Consider the following 19508-nt stretch of genomic DNA (forward strand, 5'->3'; position numbering starts at 1 on the left):
CGTTCACTCAGAACAGCTCCAAATATTTGTGCCGCTTTTTTCTGCTCTCACTGCCTGAAGCACTGAGGTGTCAACACTGTAGTCTTATTTAGATTACACAGCTTCGGTTGTAACAGGAGCCTGTGCTTTGGGCACGTCGCTAAAACACGTCCACTACATGCACTTACTCCATGTAAGAGCATTGCCTCAGTCCAGGGAGAGACGTACGAAAAATGATCATATTCCAAAAGCTAATTTTATGTGGAGGAAAAAAAAATCTTTTAACTTTCACTCTTTGTTTCTGCAGGAAAGAGATATTGGCAATGCCTCATTGTCCACATTTGGAGTTGCCCAGGCGGTTATCGAAATCATTCTCATGTTGTATCCTTTGCTGTGTGTGATGATAATCTAGTGCTGCATGGTGTTTGATCACAGATTGTGTGTGTTTAGTGAAGGGACTCGAGGCTGTCTGCTTATGATTGTTGTGAGCGTGTTCTAGAGAGAAATGTCTTAACTCCTGAACAGTTATCTGATGGTCTCATCTGTGGTTGGCTTCTATAGCCTTCGCATCTTTCAGGAGCTCACACCCAGAAAGGACGACACTACCATGACAACGGTAGGATCTCCAACACTGCTTTAGCTTTGAGGCTCGTTCAAACTAGGTTGGACTAAATGCATAAAACATTAACAGTTTTTCCATTGTTCAAATCTGCTGATTTTGGTGGAAAAAAACATCATTCTTCAACAAGTTTTAATACCTAAAAGATGTTGTTAACCATCTAAAACAATGAAAAAAAAAATATAACATTTTGTACTTAATGTTAAGGAGTTGAAGGATATGCATTGTTGTGGGATCTTGTAGCATATATTAAATTTTGAATGGTGGTAATGTTCCTTAGTCTTGTTTTTTTCTTTTCTTGTAGATCATTGGTTGCTGTGTATCTATTCTAGTGCTGAGCTCGGCCTTGCCTGTCATGTCCCGAACACTTGGTAAGGTTCTCCTAACCTGTGTATATACATACACTGCCATTCAAACGTTTGGGATCAGTAAGATTTTCATGATGTTTTTTTTTTTTTAAAGTCTTTAATGCTCCTCAAAGATATATTTATTTGATCCAAAATTCTGGTAAACAGTAATACTGTTAAATTATTATTGCAATGTCTAATATTGTTCTCCTATATTAATGAATTTCCATCTTCAGTGTCACATGATCCTTCAGAAATCAAAAAAGAAACATTTTATTCAAAATAGAATTCTATCGATCAAAGTCTTAAATACTATCACTTTTATCCATTTAACATCACCTTGCTGCATTATTTCTTAAAAAAGCTGTTTCCATTGATTATAAATCGGCATATTAGAATGATTTCTGAAAAATCATGTGATGCTGAAGACTGGAATAATTCAGCTTTGCTTCACAGGAAGTATATTAAAATTTGCATTATTTTCCTGTATTTTTCATCAAATAGATCAAGCCTCGATGAGCGAAAGAAACTTTATTTAAAAAAACATTAAAAAACCTACTGATCCCAGACTTTTGCACAGTAATGTAAGCATCTGTGTATTTCTTTGGGTTACCATAAACATTGCATTAAACGTTTGTTTGTGTTTGGATGCTACCATTTTTATACATTTTCCAGCTGCATTGACGTATACACATACAGACAAAACTCATTTCCACCGTTAAGATTTAACAAGTTACATTCCAGCAGGATTTGCCATAGAGATTTTACACAAGAATGGAGCGAGAAAAAGGACAGACGAACAGCCGTCACAATAGCTGCAATAAACAACATGGCAAGCTACAGACACAGCTGTTCAAATAGCATTGTGTGTATGTGCAAGTGAATGAGTGAGTACAGTGACTCACTGGGAGCTTCAGAAAAATATCAACATTTCTGCTGTGCTGCACTGAATAGATGAAAGGAGAGGTTGCATGAAGTACTTTTTATTTGACCAAAGATTTTCAACAACTTTAGTCATACAGAGGCTCAGACAAATTAAAACACATTTACTGTTACATGCACGCAACACACATACCCCTTGTAGAAACTGTGTGTGTGTACACAAATATGTAAAGGTTTGACTATATCTGTGAGGTCCAAAATATTCTCTCTTTTGAAACATGTCCTCACTAATATAGTAAAATATGTTGAATACTGACTATTAAGCAAGACATCACTAGTTAAAAATAGCTAAATTATGTTTATGTGACATGACATGTCATTAACCTTTATATAAAACAATGGAGGTCTATAAGATGTCCGCACTAAAAAGTGTGTGTGTGTGTGTGTGTGTGTGTGTGTGCGCGCATGCACATAACACACTGCAGGAGCCTGTTGAAAATGTGGGAAAGGCAAACTGACTTGTGTGACAACACTGACTTTTACACAGACAGTTAACACCTCTCACCCTAACACTCTCCTTTTTAATGATATTACACTCTTGCTTTTTTTAATTCTGAGAACTAGATTACTTAGGTTTCTTTATTTCATTAAGACATTACGAGGAGTCACCTAAAACAGATTTGCTAAATTAGAGATGAATAAGAGATCAATGAGAGAGTGCCATTCACCTAATGTTTAATGGCATTGTTTTAATTCAACACAGCTGTCAGTGGCTAGCTGTTATAGACCTTGTTGTATCTGAAGGACTACAGATGTTATTTAGAATAATCGTGTTCATTTGACCACAGCAAACAAAATCAGGCATGCACAAGAGGAACCTTCTGACATTAAAATTCAGCTCAGTTTAAATGTGCTTCTCTTTACAATTCCCTTTAAACGTTACAGAGTACAGAGTCTGGTCATTGCCTTCGTTAAGTGTAGAAAAGCTCCTTTAATTAAACCAAATTATTTCATTTATTCTTTTGCATTTTTTTCTTCTTTTAGGACTGGTGGAAAAAAAGGGATTTATCATGGTGGAAATTTTAGGAAAGAAAATAAAAAAAAAAAAAAAAAAATTAAAAAACGTTAAAAATCCATTTGAGGATTTAGGTTTGCCAGTCTACATCGTTGTTCTTCAGGGTAATTAGTGGATGCTGGACATACAATTTTTAACCTGGCTAGTCAGCACATTTAACTTAGGATGCATACATTTTCCCACGAAAGAAAACTTGACCCTTTTCTACCACTTTCAACTCCAGCTTTTTTTTTTTTTTGGGTTATGCTTGAGATTTTGAATGGGGAAACGCTGAAGTTGTTTTAAGTTATCCCCAAGAGTCAGCCTGTTGTACCCAATGTTTTATTTAGAGGTAGTCCAGAAAAAGGTTGAGTTATAATGTTATTTAAAGGAGCACCCAAAAGCAGGAGAGGAGGAAAAAAGAATCATGTCCAATAGGAAAAGCCATGATGCAAACGGGGAGAAGGAGACAGATTGTTCCTTTCTGAAATATGAAGCTAGCTCAGCTCTGATTTACAGTGATTTAAAAGTGCTTCATTTGTAGTCAGTTTGAAATCAGAAAATTGAACATGAAAAATAGAATCCTTTTTCAGCTTAAAAATCGCTTTAAAATCAGTCTCTTGAAAATATTTTGCCATTTTAATGATGGATACTGTATTTTTGCCTTCTTTTTTCCTTGTTTGTATCTGTCTGTGTGAAGTGCTAAAGCTCTGACCTCTGTTAATTCATGTCAGATTGCACGTGCTGTGTTCAGTATGATTCATTCAGGCAATCACACGTTTGGCAACTTGGAAACACAATACTCAAATTTCAGATTTTTAAATGCCATTCTTTTGAATCTCCACATGCACCCTGTGGCCATGGGTCATTTAGTCATATAAAAATAGCTGAGTGCAACTTGTTCATTTTGTTTCAGAAAGAATGTTTTATCTGACAACGATAAACAACCTTAATTCTAACCGAAATATGACAGCAGATGGTAAATGTCAGACTTGCTTATCTGGGATGTGGGGAAAAAGATACTTTATTATGTTTTGTAATCTGATTAAGATGGATCTGTAGTCCTTGAAGTGTCTTTCTATTTATCGTGTCTTCATCATGAGCCCTCACCTGAGCTTTCAATTGTCTCTTTCCAACCAACCATCTCACTTTTCTTCGCTATCTGTTTCTATTTATGCTTTAAGGAACTCCCACTTTACTGTACGTTAAAAAAAAACAATAAATCTGAGAATTTTTCTGTGTCTTACTTTCTGCAGGAATAACAAGGTTTGATCTCCTGGGTGATTTTGGACGTTTTAATTGGCTCGGAAATTTTTACATCGTACTTTCGTACAATCTTCTGTTTGCTGTGGTAACCACTTTGTGTCTGATCCGAAAATTCACATCTGCTGTGCGAGAGGAACTCCTCAAAGCCCTCGGTAATGTATTCTGCCCAATCTTTCTTCTTTATGCTCATGTCTTTCCGGGGCGGTCCACAAGCAGTGCATACTGTAGTTTTAGTTTTGAAAAATCCACGTTTTAAATACTTATCTCTTTGGTTTCAGGTCTGGATAAATTAAATCTGTCCAACAGTACGGCAGATGCAGAGTCGGGGAAACACGCCGTCAACGGGCATCAGAAAACTCTGTGAGGAAAAAAAAAAATCAAGCCGTTCTCACACAAATCATGTATGTGTAAGCAGCTGGCTTCTTCATTTTAACAGTACGGTGGTATTTAGTGAGAGAGAATCAAAAAAACAAATCAGAAAAGAGTTGAAGTGTTTAGCCTACAATACAGTAGTGTGTATATACCACTGAACCTCACTTCAGAAAGCTTCCAGCTCTAACCAGGCTGAGATTCACAAAGACTTCATTCGGGTTATCAGTGTTTGTTGTTCAGCTTGTAAATGCTTTCATTTCAATTCTCTTAAGTGAGAAAATGTTATTTTGTTCCTGACCTGCACACCTGAAAGGCCTCCCGATTGCACCCTTCAATGAGGGATTATTATTATTATTAATTTTATTATCTATAATTTTTCTCTAGTTTGATTAGGGGAAATATTAAGCTGTTTGCCAAGCTGATAATTTCATGTGTAATGAAGCATGCATTATTCTCAATTAGGGCTTATTATTTTCCTCCGTAATTATTGTTTGATGACATTTTGCGCCCTTGTAGATGAGTATATTGTGTAAAGTTAAATGGACCTTGTTAAATGAAACTGGTTTAGTTCCCATAAAAATAACACAAATGCTATATAAACATTTTTGATAATGCCAAGAGAGGCATCTTTATTACACATGATATTGGTACTAATATTAGAAACTATATTTTCTGAAGGATTGCGTTCAAATTTAACACTGCAGTCAAATCATTGCAGTTAGTCTGCGCGCACACACACACACACACACACACACACACACACATATAAATTTAACTTAAGTTCTAGATGCTTTAATGCCAAATTACAACTGGATCTTATGAAAATGGGGCACATTACAAAATTAGTTAAAGAAAATAATACACAAGCAAAACATGGCGGCCAGTCACAATGACAAATACTAAATGTCTATTGCTTGAATTTTGACGTGTAAAAGTCAGTTTTGTAATCTGAAAACTTGTTACTTTTTGTCTGCCATCGCATATGTTTACATTCACTTTGTTAAAATGAAGATCAATTATTATTTATATGTTGATCAATTATAAATGAGGAAGCATTGTGATTTTAGTTTCCTCATGCTTTACTGTGACAATTCAGGTTTGTTGGATGTGACAGAATTAAGTAATGGGAATTGACAAGGAAACTCCCCAAACATGTGCCTTACTCACAATATTGGCATATACTGGGTAGTACTGAAATATTACAAAGAGCGGGGGAGCCTACCTGCCAAATTTCTTCTTGCACTGCAGCTGCTCTTCTTGTTTTCATTGGTAGGCAAGGTTCAGAGATGGACATTATGGGTTCGAGTCACTACCAACAACCAGCTTAATACGTTATTGTGTTTACTTGAACTGGCTGTGTTTCACCACAAGATTTAACACGTTTAATGGCGCGTAGTGTATTGTGGTCTTAAATAAGGGAGGCGACAAAATTGAAAAGACGGCAGAGAAATGCTACCAAATATTTGAGAGAAGGTGAGGCACAATCTTGGGATATGCTTCCTGATCCTGTACTTAAATCTGCTGCTACTTCCTTCACAACATTTGATACTTTACTATGCTACATGTACTACGCAAACCGAGAGCATATAACCAGTAATATACATCTTTTGAACTTGGTTATTGCTGCAGAGCTTGTAAGGATCTATACGTTTGCCTTATTTCGACATCACTAGCAAAACAGCCTTCAAACATCTAGTCTGTACCTCTGCGGCTGCTTTGCTTTTTGCAAATGGCAGATTATCCACGAACAGATATTTGTATGTTTTTCCACACACTCTCATGCTGGATTTTAAGCCAGCTCAGTCTGTTCAGTCTAACAAAATACTGGTCTACGCAGATCAGAAGCTAAACTCCTACATTATGTAGGATCTTGTATATAAAGGCTGCGGAAACAGGACCGCAGAGCCACATCAGTCTGATTCACATCTGTTAAAGCTTGTTGTGCAGAGAAATGAATGTGAAGTCCGAGCGGAGTCGGTTGTCATTACGCATCATTGAAGGGTCTTCTTTGCAGCTATGAAACAGTGTCATAGGTTTTTTTTTTTTCCCTAAATGTTACTGATTACGCAGTTAATGTATGATATGTTCAGTATAGTTTTCAAACATTCCCAAAACCAGTAGGCTAAAAGAACGTGAACAAATCTGTTTTGGCCATTCCTGACATTTCTCTTAAAGTTTCGTGTAAAACTGAACTTTCTGGAAAAAAACTGAAAACTAAATACAGTTTTCATTTCTTTAACTATGGCAAGCCTCGTAATAATGTAAATGATGTATTTACGTGTATATACAGTATATTTCTTCTTTTTATTTTTGTAGAATGTAGATATGAAATGGCTTCTGAGCCTCATTCATACTATGCTATTTGTGGAAAAGGCCAGACGATTAGTCATTTAGCATTATTGTACAAAAACAAACAAAAAAAATCACCTCTGATGCCTTAAACGGGCTTTTTAGGCTTTTTTTTGTTTTTGTCTCCTCTTGTCCAGTATTGAGGAGGCAAGTTGTGCATGTGTGAGACGTACAAATGAGTGAAAGAGTGAGACAGATTGTTAGTTTGTGTACCTTTTTATTGACTAATTCACTGTGAATCCCTCTTGTGATTGTCAATAACACGGCATACCAAAACAACACCCGTATCTTTTAACTCGAACTGGCCAAAGTCAAAAGAAACTATCAGGGCACTGATATCGAACTCTAAAGTTTGGGCTGAAATCATTTTAAGAAACGGATCGAATTTTGCGTCCGCAGAGGTCTAGGAATTACATGAGGGACACTGAATTCAAAGCCTGTGAAAAGGCCATCGAAAAATATTGACACCTCAGTGGGTTCAGTTTGATGCATTGTTTTGTGGTTTTTATTGTCATGGATTTAAAAAGAAGTTACATGTAAAATATCTTCCTGTTGATTTGCACAAAGAACATTTTGTAAGAAAATAACTGGGGAATAATAAGTGTATTATGTCAATAACTGTGTCATTGGAGTAAGCTTTGTGTGTGTATGTGTATTAAACTTTAATGTCACTTTTGTCTGCACAAACTTCGTAATGCCAGAGCATCTTTTATTATTATTAACTATATAATACTAAATTCTTAATTTAATTGGTTTATGAGGAATGTTGCTGTTACTTGTTATGCAGGACAAGGACTGGTGTGTGAGTTGGTGTGCTGGATTTCTCAAAATAGAGCCATTTGCAGTGATATACTAGAAATAACTGTGAAAGAAAAAGAAGCCGATTCATTCCATATTCTATAATCTGCTTATCTGTACAACATTGGGTGCAAGGGTTACAAAAATGTAGTACATCAAAGATGCTGTGGTGTTTGAGTTTATCAGTCTGTTGAACTGTTGACTTTACTAGAAAGTGTCCTGGCTACATGTCTGTCAGTCACATTTGAACTCTCATCTTCCGGAAAGCTTAATTCTGTTTCCATTTTTGCCTGTTGCTTCTTTTACATGTGTGAATGTATTTTCAGAATGTTTTCTCTCTCGTGTTTTGTAGAGTTTAATTGCATTTGTTTGTGAAGCAAAATGTTCGGATTGTCTTTAGTTTACTTTGTATTTCACTTCAGTTTACAATAAAGTTTGTGACTTTTTGACAGTTTGTATCGTACCGTTTGTTATCGTAGAATCGCAATGTGGGAGATTTATATAAACACTATATAAACTAAAACATGAAGACATTTTGAATAAATATACTGATCTCTAATTTGAAACGAGCATTTTAGCATAGTGTGACCGGCACAGAGGACATGTGGGTTTCACCTCGTGGCAGAAAAGCTCAAAGGCCTGCAGACAGGGCTCATGAAATAGATGGGAGCAGGACAATAATAGGACGTTCCTGTTTTCCTTAGACGAGCCATTGTGTGAGCCCAAGCGGTTCAGGCAAATGGGGCAGTCCTGAACGCCACGCTGGACAGCCTGGTGGAAGCAAGAAAAACAATGGTTTGTGATTGTGTAACTTAAAAAAAAGTCATTTCTGTACTAGAGATTGGCAGCAGTAAACATAATATCACTAGTGAGAATTACACAATGCATAATATGCACCTACGCCCGCCCAGTTCCTTTCAATGATACTAAAATGTCAACTACATAATATATATCGTACAGTATCCATTTGAAAGTTTTACCCATAACCTGTTACGATCAAACGTTAATTAGGCACTATCCGTAAAATGTGCTGTTGGGGGAAAATTCTTGACTTTTAAGAGACTAAAACCATTCAAAATGCACAGTGATTAATGCTGGTAAGTGCCACTCATTAAAACTGCTGCTCTGTATTTGTTGATTAGACGACCATTTACATTTTTCATTCCTTACAATTCTAAATGATTATCACCATTAATTCTGTTGTTTGAGATTTGAACGTAACTGACTGTGCTAGATCGCTGCTGCACCATTATTAGTTCATTCTCAATTGTTTATGATTCTTATTATCAATGTTGGAAAGGCTGGTTCTTTGATAAATAGAAAGTGCAAGAGAACAGCATTTGTAACAGTATGCATGTCTTTACTTTTGATCAATTTTCAATGTATCCTTTCGAAACAAATTAATAAAATTTTCTCTTTAAAAAAACCAAAACGCATACTAGAACCAATCAGCATGTTAGAATAATTTCTCAAGAAAAAGGCTAAAGCCTAGAGTAATACCTTTTCCATGACAGTTTTTTTTATAATGTTTTCATAGTGCTTATTTGCTGTTTTTGTCCTTTTTAGTTATTGTTAAACATAATCAAAATAACCCAACTGCAGTTATGGATGGAGATTATGAAAATGTTAAATAATGCAAATAAATTCTAAATATATCAAATGCAGCAAAGACTTCCTACAACAACATAAAACATTCTCAGTTATTTCAAACTTAATACGGTGGAATGCTAATTCATTCATATTTAATCTAACAAGCTAAATTCTTCTATTATTTCCTTTGATTTAATTAACTAGCATTTGCTTTCCCGGCCTGAGAATGCTCCTGTGAAATGAAAAAACAACATGCTTGTGAACAGACGCACACCTCGTGTTTCGTGAGAGTGTTTTCCTGCTCCATTATCAGGCAAAAATGATTAGCAGATTTATGACCGCCGTGTGCAGCTCGTATCACAGTTATAGTTCAGTTGAGTCTAACAGAAGGTAGGTGTGCAGCCATAATCATTAACTGCTGTCAAGCTTCCTTTATTCAGCAAAGGCCAATCGCTCCGCACGAGAACATTTCATAATTGTTCGTTCTGTTTGTCTGGGTGGGAACGGGTTGGTTCTGACTTGAACTCTGCTAACTCTAGGTTTTTAGAGTCTCGAGTTATCTGCCCGACCTCTTATCCAGAAGATAAAAAATGAGTGTTTCCTTTTTTTTTAGTGGATCACTGCCATTGGCTGCCTCAACACAATAACAATGAGGCCTGCTGAAATGCCAAATCTTGTCTTCAGCTCGCATGTAATGAAAGGCTAGGCATGCATTATCTGCGCAGCTTGTGTTTTTTAGTAAACACGGTGGATTATTTCCACTCATTCATTAGCAAGGTAAACAATCATCTCTCGGAGGGTTTGATACTGTTGAATCGGGAACATCTGTGCCACCAGCGCGGCTCGAGCGCTCTGGGACAGGTGGCGGCACGTCGGGCGAAGGGCAGGACCGAGGAGCGACTGCAGAGAGGGATTAGAGGCATTGATGAGCTGCTCTTTTATAAAAGTACACTGGTATTTCGCTCTCCGTCTGCATGTGTAGGTGAAGGAGCAGCGGCATTATCGCTAACCTTCTCTTGAGCTTCCAGCCAGTCCTTTTCCTCCATTTCAGAAACACTCGTGTACTTGACGTTGAAGCGGTGCAGGACATCGTGGCTCGAGGCCACGGAGCGATCGATATCATTCAGGAAGGCTTCCACGTCTGTGCTGCATGACTGCACCAAGCTGTCGTTCATCTCCTGAAACTGATTAAGGAAAACGAACGACATGAAAATGGGTTTCGGTCAGACATGACAAAGCAAACCGATGTTCCGTCATAACACAGATCAATTCTGAGTCTCGCGCTGACAATGAAAAGCTGTTAACAGCCAGATCAATATGAATGGATGCATGAAGGAAACTTTCTGGACGATCCCAGAAATTGACCTGCAAGATTAAGCATGCACAGGTACGCACACACATCCTGTGGCGGCTATTGCAGGGAATGACATCAGTGGTTTCTTTATAGCTGTATTTGATCAGTAATTAAACAGACGTTAAGCGTTCCACAGAGTTCAAACGCAGACCTTCCTAAAGAAGGACAAACAACACTCGGCAGTGTGAACTCTGCCTCCTCGCATTCAGGCAAAAGAGAGGGCAGGTACAATCAATCTTAATGTCACCAATTTAACTTTCTAATATGTTGACTTAGTGAGGTACCTGAGGAAAAAAAAAAACGAGCGACTAGTTGATTGAAAACCTATCTAAGAGCCCAGAGATAAGCATTCTGAATTCTTTCTCTCTTGTTCCATTTTGTTTCGCTGGTTAACTGCTTCCTGGTGTGCCCAAATTCCTGAGAAACACATGTAATTTCTACAAATTCACACTCAATTACAAGTTATGAGCCAAATAATCAATACCAAGATTATGGATCTAAATCAACGGAACATTTTCTCAAACGTATACCTTGAACGTTAAACATTAAAATTAGCACTTTATATGAAACAAGTAAATACCATAATAATAATGTATTATTAAAAATAAAGAAGATAAAAGAATAATAATGCATTTGCATGCTTTTAAAAGAAAGAGAAATTAGAGCTCATTAAAAGCTTAAGTATTTTTGGGGGAATATTTAGTGAGCTTTGGATAAGGTATCTGCTAAATTAACACGTTTGATGTAAATGTATAAAATGTCCCTTTTCATTCCCGAAACTATAAACTAATTTGCTTTGTACCAGGGCACTATCAGTTGTACAGCGATCACAACTGAACCAGACCCATTCAAATATATATTTGTCAACCCTCAACAGTATACAACACTGTCAGAGGGGTCACTGCATACATTTGCATGCTTTTAAATAAGCTTTTCAAAGCGCTTTGAGAATATGTCTTGGAGTCGGGAATACTGCTGCCGGTTCCAGAACCGTAACCAAGACTTGACAGTTGCTGCCTCACTAGATGGCAACCTTTGCTTTCCCTGGGCTAATGCATGGGGACTGTGGGATAATGAGGGGGCTGCAGGGACAGACATCTGTATCGGCGAGGTCCCTGGCCAACAGCTTCTAACCACTTTCACCTGCTATCAGTATCCTGCACTCTGAAGGGTCAAAGAGTGCATGGAAGGAGGCTCTTTAAGCCTTCAATTCTAAACTCTAAACAAATATTGTACAAAATTAATTCTTTCACATTTGGGGCTTTACTTTCTTCATTTTGCAGAATAATCAATAAAAGAATCGCTAAATCACTGATGTTTAAACTAGCAGACAAAAATGGCCATAATGCCTCAATTAATATTACCTTTTTTTCAAAGAATACTCGTCTTAAATGTTGATCTTTCGGCGGCACATACTTCTTTATGTTGCTGTACCATTTGCGAACAAGGTAGCCACGCCAGAAAGCCTGTATTCTGAGATTTGTAAAAACCAAAGACAAGGAAACAATTACAAGATTGGAAATGGGGACAGTTTAGATGGACGTAGATTGTCCATTTGCATGAACCACACATCTTTACCTGACAGCACACTTTTCCCGATAGAGACGAGCACCATCGTAAATCACCCGTGTCTCATACTGCTCTCTCCTGCACATCGGACAGCTCTTCCTGCCTGAGAACTTCTCAAAAGACTTCAGACACACCTGAAATGAATGGCAAAAAGAGATTAAATCACAAACTCTGGGTGATTTTCATAAGGTGTTATCAAAGTCTCCATGCAATTGTTGATGGAAGGATTTGTAATGACTTACTTTGTGAAATACATGAGAACAGGAGAGTAGAACCTAACCAAAGACCACAAAAAAACAGCATTAAAATGAAACTCAATAAAAGTGCTGTCTTTTATTTAGCTATTATATACAAACATTTAGTTTGCCAAATGTAGCATGTGTGAGTTCCAGCATGTTACTCAAAAATATAGCATGGTAATGAATGGATCAATGTGACCAGTGTGTTTATGTACAAAAAGATGTGATATTCTTGATTAATCACCAGAAACAGCAGCTGAGAGTACATGTATACATATGTATCCTGCCACCAGCTTGTCTGATGATCTACATGCATTCAGTCTCCTTTAGACTGTATTGAAGCAGAGATGGCTCACTTGTTAACAAATACAACAGTTCCAAACTTTGTTTTATATATTTATGTTATATAATATTTCTCAAAATCAATATATATATATATATATATATATATATATATATATATATATATATATATATATATATATATATATATATATATATATAGTATACATCAATTAACATTGCTGTTTAACCACACTCTATAATGTAAAACATGTATTACACTGATATTTACATCATGTGACTAAGGCACTGCTTGCCTGTTGCTCTGAACAGCTGGTCTTTTCCCAGGATTCTTGAGAAAACTAGCATCTTAAAAGGCGAATTGGCAAGCTGTAAAAATGGCTGGTTGACCTTTTATACTGACCTACACCATGCAATATACAGCTGAGTTACAGGACACTAAAAAAGTATGTTTGTGTACATTTGGAAAAAAGCAAGGGAATCTGTGCACTGACAAGCTCTCAGATTTCATCAAAAATATCTTAATTTGTTTTCCAAAGAAGAACAAAGGACTTACGAGTTTGAAATGACATCAGGGTGAGTAATTCATGACAAAATTTTAATTTGTTTCACCCAAAAATATAACAGTTCCTCATGCTAATTTCATTATAATCCTGCATGACTTTCTTACTCTTGCAGAAAACAAAAGATAAAAGTCTGTTTTTTTTGTTGTTGTTTTTTTTTTTTTTACAACAAATGAAATTCATACTGGGTTGAAACAACAAAAGGCTAAGTAAATTACAAAATATTATAATACAGATGCTATAAATCCTGCACCAGTTCATGTATTTTGTAGCTTACAGAAGCTGCACCTTATCTTTGAAAGCACATTTTGTGAAAAGGTTGTTTTCTATGGTCCACAGTACACTCTAGTTCAGCAAGTCAGCAATAACAATTTTCACAAAAGGCTGATATTTAAATGGAAATTTAATAATTTAATACACACACACACACACATATATATATATATATATATATATATATATATATATATATATATATATATATATATATATATATATATATATATATAATGTATTCAATTGCTAAAACTCTTTCTTTGTATTATACTGACAGATTATGTTTTGTAAAATATTGGGATTGCCCCAAGAATCACATTGGTTAAAATGGCCTCCTTTAGCTCCAGAATTGTGAAAAACATTTTTGGAAAATGTTCATTTTGTACCAACAGTGCCTCTAAATGCAGTTACCTGCGGTTGCAGGCGAAACTCCTCTCTGCATATCACGCAGGGCTGGGTTGAGTCTCCCTCCTGGATGGACCTGGTTTTGACCTCTGCCCATTCCTCTGCGGTTAGTCTTCTTGAAGGAGCTGCCACCAAACCCATCCTTTGGGCTGCATCAAAAGCAACAACTGAACATTAGCCAATATTGGCTTTCAGCAAAAAGCTAGACACGAAATACAATAATCACAGCCTACCAAGAGTCAGAGGTGGAGGGCCATGATCCAGCACATACTCTCTCTCCTCTTGTCCTTGTGTCTGCTCAGGGCATATGATGCTCTGCCTTGTGTTGTGATTTCTGTGCCTCCTACTAACATGTGCAGCCCCACAGGAAGCGTCTGATACGGGGAGGTTACGGGGAATGTTTCGAACGAGAACGCGTCGTGTGATATGGTCCTGTAGTGCTACAGCTGCTAGAGTCAGCCTCCCGCGCTCTGCTTTACAGCCGAATCCCTAAAGAACATAGAGCTGTCAAACTCAGTTAATACACCGTAAACCAGTTTAGACTACCGGTCTACTGCCGCACGAGGGCAAGAAGCATGTTTCTATGTTGATGGCAATCCCAGTGTACACGTGCAATCAGAATAAATAGCCTTTTTGTCAAGGAATCTACTTCATAATCCACTGAAATTTAATCGCTAAAGTGGATTCTGTTTCTGTTTTGTTTTTTATCAGTGACTACATATTTCTCAAGGGTTCTCAAAAGCGTGAAATGGACTGATATTTATTCTGTGTTCTGCATTTGATGAGTACTCGGTCATGACAAACACTCTTGAAACAGAGCAAAGATAGCGCCTTCAGGTCACATACTTTTGTGGTGTCCTTCGACAGCCGATCATCGTCCACTGAGATGAAAGGCAATGCTAAGGTATTACAGACCTAGCTGGCTTTTTGTCTTGGTTTAACCATAAGCGAATGGCTATGAAGCATTTTTTTTTCAATCAAATATTTAAACTTAAGAACTGCAGTGAAGTCTGTCGTATTGATACGGAGAGTCTAAGAATTTGAGGCTGTGTGTCTTACAGCAAGTTCCTTTTTTATGAGAAGATTGCATGTTGTTAAATTGAACGTTGCGTCATATGCCAGTGATTTATGAGCACCATAACAATGGTAGATTATATTGTTATGATGATGATGATAATGATTATAGGATTAAATGAGCAGGACTGAATTCGTAAAGCAGAAAAGATTTTTAGTCACCAGCCTCATAAAACTGTCACTATTGTAGCATTTTAAGTAACTATTATGCAGTTTATTTTACAGCGTCAATTTATCTTACACCTGTGTCTCAGAGATATGAGCACAGATTAGCCTACAAACAATCTATGATGAATCTATGCTTACTCGAGAACGTGTCGTTGACATGGCGGACGATTGTTTACCGTGGCAACCTAACTTTACACCTGACGGTGTCGGACTTAGAAGAGTAACCGTAACAGCTAGCACGGAGACTAGCGGGAAAACAAGACAAACGCTATCTTAAATTATGAGGCGCAAAGTAAGCAAGGACGCATTTTGATAACCTTACAAGTCACCCACTCAAACTAGCTTAACAACGCAGAGATGATCGTCAAAAAGAGTAAAGAAAAGAAAAGCACCTCACCCGCGGCATAGCTGTCCACAGAAACACTGTTTACTCGGTCGCTACGCAACGAAGCTCCATTCAACGCAGTGTGACGTTCCCACGAACTCGACTAGTTTTTACTGGTTGTCAATGTATCTGATTAGAAGGGATGAAGTGAATGGTGGAAATACTTTTAAAATACGTTTTTAAAACACTTGCTATGAGGTCTAAAATGAGTTATGTTTGCATTCATGAATAATTATTGGTCTCAATAAATGAAGAAACTATCACGTCAGGTTTATGGACACTGTAATTACAACCGCAACCAAGAACAACCTTCCTGTTCCAGTCTCAGCAATAGATAAAAAACATATTTTTCTTATCTTGACCAAAGGAATAATAATGAAAAAATGTGTCATTTCAACATTTCCCTGACTGGGAAACTTCATTGTTAAGTTAATTGGTCTGGGAGGGAAAATGTTTTGCAATGTATAGCACCACAATGTTTAAAATGCAATGTTTTCACCCTTAAAAATAAAAGTTCAAACTTAAAAACATTAAAGAGCCTTTATTTAAGAACATATTGGATAACCTATGTTACAATTCTTCTTTCCTTATTTTTTAACATCACATTTTTATTAGGCCTGCACATTTCTTAACTTTAGACTTTTCAGAGTCACAGACACGGTTCCAGCTTTAAATACAAATTTTAAAAGAATACGTTTAATTAGTGCTTAAACGCATGTACCATCTATATTGAGCTGGAGGATCTCATCTTCGAGCTTTCGTCAAATACTGAATTCCTCAACGCTCCTTTGCTCATACCTGAACCATGAGCTCAGGTGTCTCAAAGAGGTCATTCTTAAAAAACAACTTCAGAAAAAAAGCACATGTTCACCATGTGATCGTGCCTATTTTATTATTCTGAATGGCCGAAAATGGCATGATCTGGTGCAGACACGAGGTGAGAACAACTGGCTATGTTTAGTACCCTTCACTGGGTCACCCATCACATCAATGAAAGTGGGTGTCTTCAAAAAGAACATTGGACTTCTTTCTCAGTATGACAGAGGAAAACCATCATGCTTTTTTCTATAGACCCATGCATTCTTGAGATTAGTGCAAGAAAAGCACAGCCTATGGCCTTTAATGCCACAGACAAAGGTGTGGAGCAATTTATTTGTGAGGAATTTATCCTCTGAGTGTTCAATCAAAACCTGTCTTCCTCAATCCCCATGACTTGAGGCCCATCATTTGTGTTTTTAAGTAAATAATCACAGTTTTCACAAAGAAGTACAGTCAAGTCTCTCCATAAAAGCTGCTTTCTTCCAACTGTCATCGAAATGGATCTTAGTACGTGCTTTCATTTTCAACAGGGACTCTGTTTGTTTTCTTCGTCTCTATAAATACCAGTTTAAAGAGCTTTCTATTTAACTTTCTTCTCTGTGAACCTTTTTACCTGCTCTGAAAAAAAGAAGGGACTCACCTTGCCGTGCAATGTGTCGATGACCTAAGAAACGAGGGCTGTGGGGTCTGTTGCTGTGATGTGTTGAATAGGAAACCTTTGCTGAACTTCTGTGCAAACTTTGCAAGGCACAGACAGCTTAAAAGGGAGAAGTAATCCATCGATTTATCTCTGCTCAAAGAGAAGGGGCAGGCATATTCTGAGCAACAGCACGTTCACGTGAAAGTGGGAAAAGATCATTAAGGAGAGAGCTTGTTTAAAAGTTTGCCTTGAAGAGTGGATTATGTATTACAGAATAATTTGAAACATGAATGTAGAAATTCCCCAAGGATTGTTGATCCTTTAGCATTGCTTGTCTGTGAACAACAGAATGTGCAGCTTCCAGTCAAGTGAGGTGATGTTAGGCTATTAGCCTGATGGCTTTCAGAATGGACACACAGCACAAAAGCCTGTTCAGAGCCCCTGATTGTACGACTTGGTGGCTAGAATGAATAAATTAAGTCATGTTTAAGAAGTGGACTTTTACTTGGCCTGTAGCTGACAGTTTGAACTGACAGGATTTCTAATAAAGATATGATTGAGATTAAGCTCCAGTGTACATTGAATTCGGTACCCATACGGAGATGGGAAGAATACAATATTGCTTTGTAGTGAATAATGCAGCATATTAATAATATCAGTAGTGGAAATTATTTGAATTATTCCAATGGTTGGGATGACTAGCCATTGTCCAAATTCTTTTCTGTGCTTCCTACTAACAGAACCGTGTTATAATGTAACGCTTGTATAATACAACATACAACCAGTTGAGATGGGGGGGCTAAGCAAAAGGTTATTGCTATTGTGTTGTTTTTATGTCATTGCTGACTAAGTAAACCTGTGAAAAAGAGAAAGAAAGCAGTCTTTTGTCTGTAAAGACAGAATACAAAATAGTTTGAACATGTCCACTGAAAATGAAATACAAATCACTGTGAGCTTTTGCGTCTTTTTATTTCATTTGCTAAGTGCTACATTACCTCATGCTTTGGACCTCACAAAAGATTTCCCATAAATCTCCTGGCGGCTGAGAGTAATCGATCAGGCGGTTTGATTAACCTGTCTGAAGGGTCCTCCCACAGTACTACAGGTCTTGGCTGGCTCTGTGCATGGCTTGTTGGAAATGGTCATTGTCAGTTAGCCTAGCTGAGCTCAGACTGCAGAGGATGAATTCTGGACCGGACCTGCGCTGGAGGAACATCTCTGCATCCGTGCTGCCCACAAACTACAGTGACATAATTTTGGTGATGGCTTGTGGATCAATAACATTGCAAGTGACGCTTTTACTATTTGTCTCTTCGGTCACATGGTACTTCATCACACCTCATCCACTTATACGACATATAATAATAAGTCTGGATGCTTTGCACTCTCTCTCATAGTCTGTAAGGACTTGCTCTGTGTGCCAAGTGGATTTCACTTGAATGTCGCAGTGGTGCCCAGCAATCTGCAACACACTTGTGAAGCCATCTCGTCCCCATAATGGCCAATAATTGAGCAGAATCCATCACAGGGGCTGAAAATAGACTGCCATAATGGCCATAAATTGTAGCCCAGGAGAGATTAACACACGGAGCTGTGCCAACCCTGCTGTGCCTGAGAGTCTCCTGTACCTCCAGAGACGAGCTAGTCTTGTTCTCCTCTCCGTCACCTGCTGATTTCATACATGGGGCCAGCGATTAAAATTATAGCTCCTAAAGCATAAGGCCTTGTGCTCTTGGTGGGTGGATGTGTGGGAAGAGCTGCGCTAATGCCCACCATGCAGTACACTGAAGTTAGTTTTCTGTGATACCTCACCTGTGCGGCATGCAGGGGTTTCGTTCTACTGTGAATAGCGCTGGAATGGAAAAAGGAAGCTTATAAAGAGCTGACAGTCATCTGGATAGCCTCGGGTGGTTTGATGGCTTACTTTAACCCCCTAACTGTTAAAAGCATAAAGAGCAAATCTGCATAGAAAATTAGTGTTTTCACTGAGCGTGGATTTATTATCGTTATCATCAATGTTGAATCCCCTCTCGCATATACACAAACAACCAGAGAGGGTAATTAACTCATCTCATTTAAAGCAGAAGTTCAGAGCCCAAAGACTTCCTTCCAAGTCCCACATTAATCATGGCTTATTTCATGTGATTGAGTGAATGAATGACTGAATGATGGAGGCTGACGTTTGCCTTGGGTTGATGGAATGTGTTTGTGGTGAAATGTCGTAAATGCAAAAGTTCTCTGAGCAAGGAATATAAATATGTCCCAAACCGCTCACTAGAATTATCACATAATTGGGGACTTTCCACATCTACCGTAGGGCAACACCCTTCCAACTCCCTGTGCTGTGCCCCGAGTTTGAGTTTGGTTAGGTTTTATTTGTGGCTTCCGAACATTATCTCTCTATACAAAACAGTTTGCTTGACAGAGTCAACCTGAGTGCAGGCAGCAATTCTACAA

General features: G+C 37.7%; 2 protein-coding genes across 3 annotated transcripts in view; one reads left to right on the forward strand and one right to left on the reverse strand.

Annotated features, from left to right (window-relative positions):
• Positions 1-8113, forward strand: part of lmbr1 (limb development membrane protein 1) — a 28691-nt gene extending 20578 nt beyond the window's left edge. The window contains exons 13-17 of the mRNA XM_043244040.1: positions 287-360; positions 505-595; positions 903-969; positions 4138-4299; positions 4426-8113. Of these exons, the coding sequence (XP_043099975.1) occupies positions 287-360; positions 505-595; positions 903-969; positions 4138-4299; positions 4426-4511 (480 nt within the window). The 3' untranslated portion in view covers positions 4512-8113. The remainder of the gene's footprint in view (positions 1-286; positions 361-504; positions 596-902; positions 970-4137; positions 4300-4425) is intronic.
• rnf32 (ring finger protein 32) lies at positions 4834-15985 on the reverse strand. 2 transcript variants are annotated; one of them, XM_043244041.1, is made up of 8 exons: positions 15605-15984; positions 14199-14454; positions 13972-14114; positions 12422-12454; positions 12189-12313; positions 11975-12083; positions 10267-10440; positions 4834-8437 (listed from the first exon to the last, which is right to left on the reverse strand). In XM_043244041.1, the coding sequence occupies exons 1-8, from the start codon at positions 15611-15613 to the stop codon at positions 8222-8224; spliced, it is 1065 nt and encodes a 354-aa protein (XP_043099976.1). In that variant the 5' UTR covers positions 15614-15984; the 3' UTR covers positions 4834-8221. The 2 variants fall into 2 exon arrangements, with proteins under 2 accessions (XP_043099976.1, XP_043099978.1); XM_043244043.1 differs by having other exon boundaries at positions 8304-10156; positions 15605-15985.
• Between the last annotated feature and the right edge of the window lie 3523 nt (positions 15986-19508).

Source organism: Puntigrus tetrazona, chromosome 7 (genome assembly GCF_018831695.1).
Source record: "Puntigrus tetrazona isolate hp1 chromosome 7, ASM1883169v1, whole genome shotgun sequence".
Lineage (NCBI taxonomy): Eukaryota > Metazoa > Chordata > Actinopteri > Cypriniformes > Cyprinidae > Puntigrus > Puntigrus tetrazona.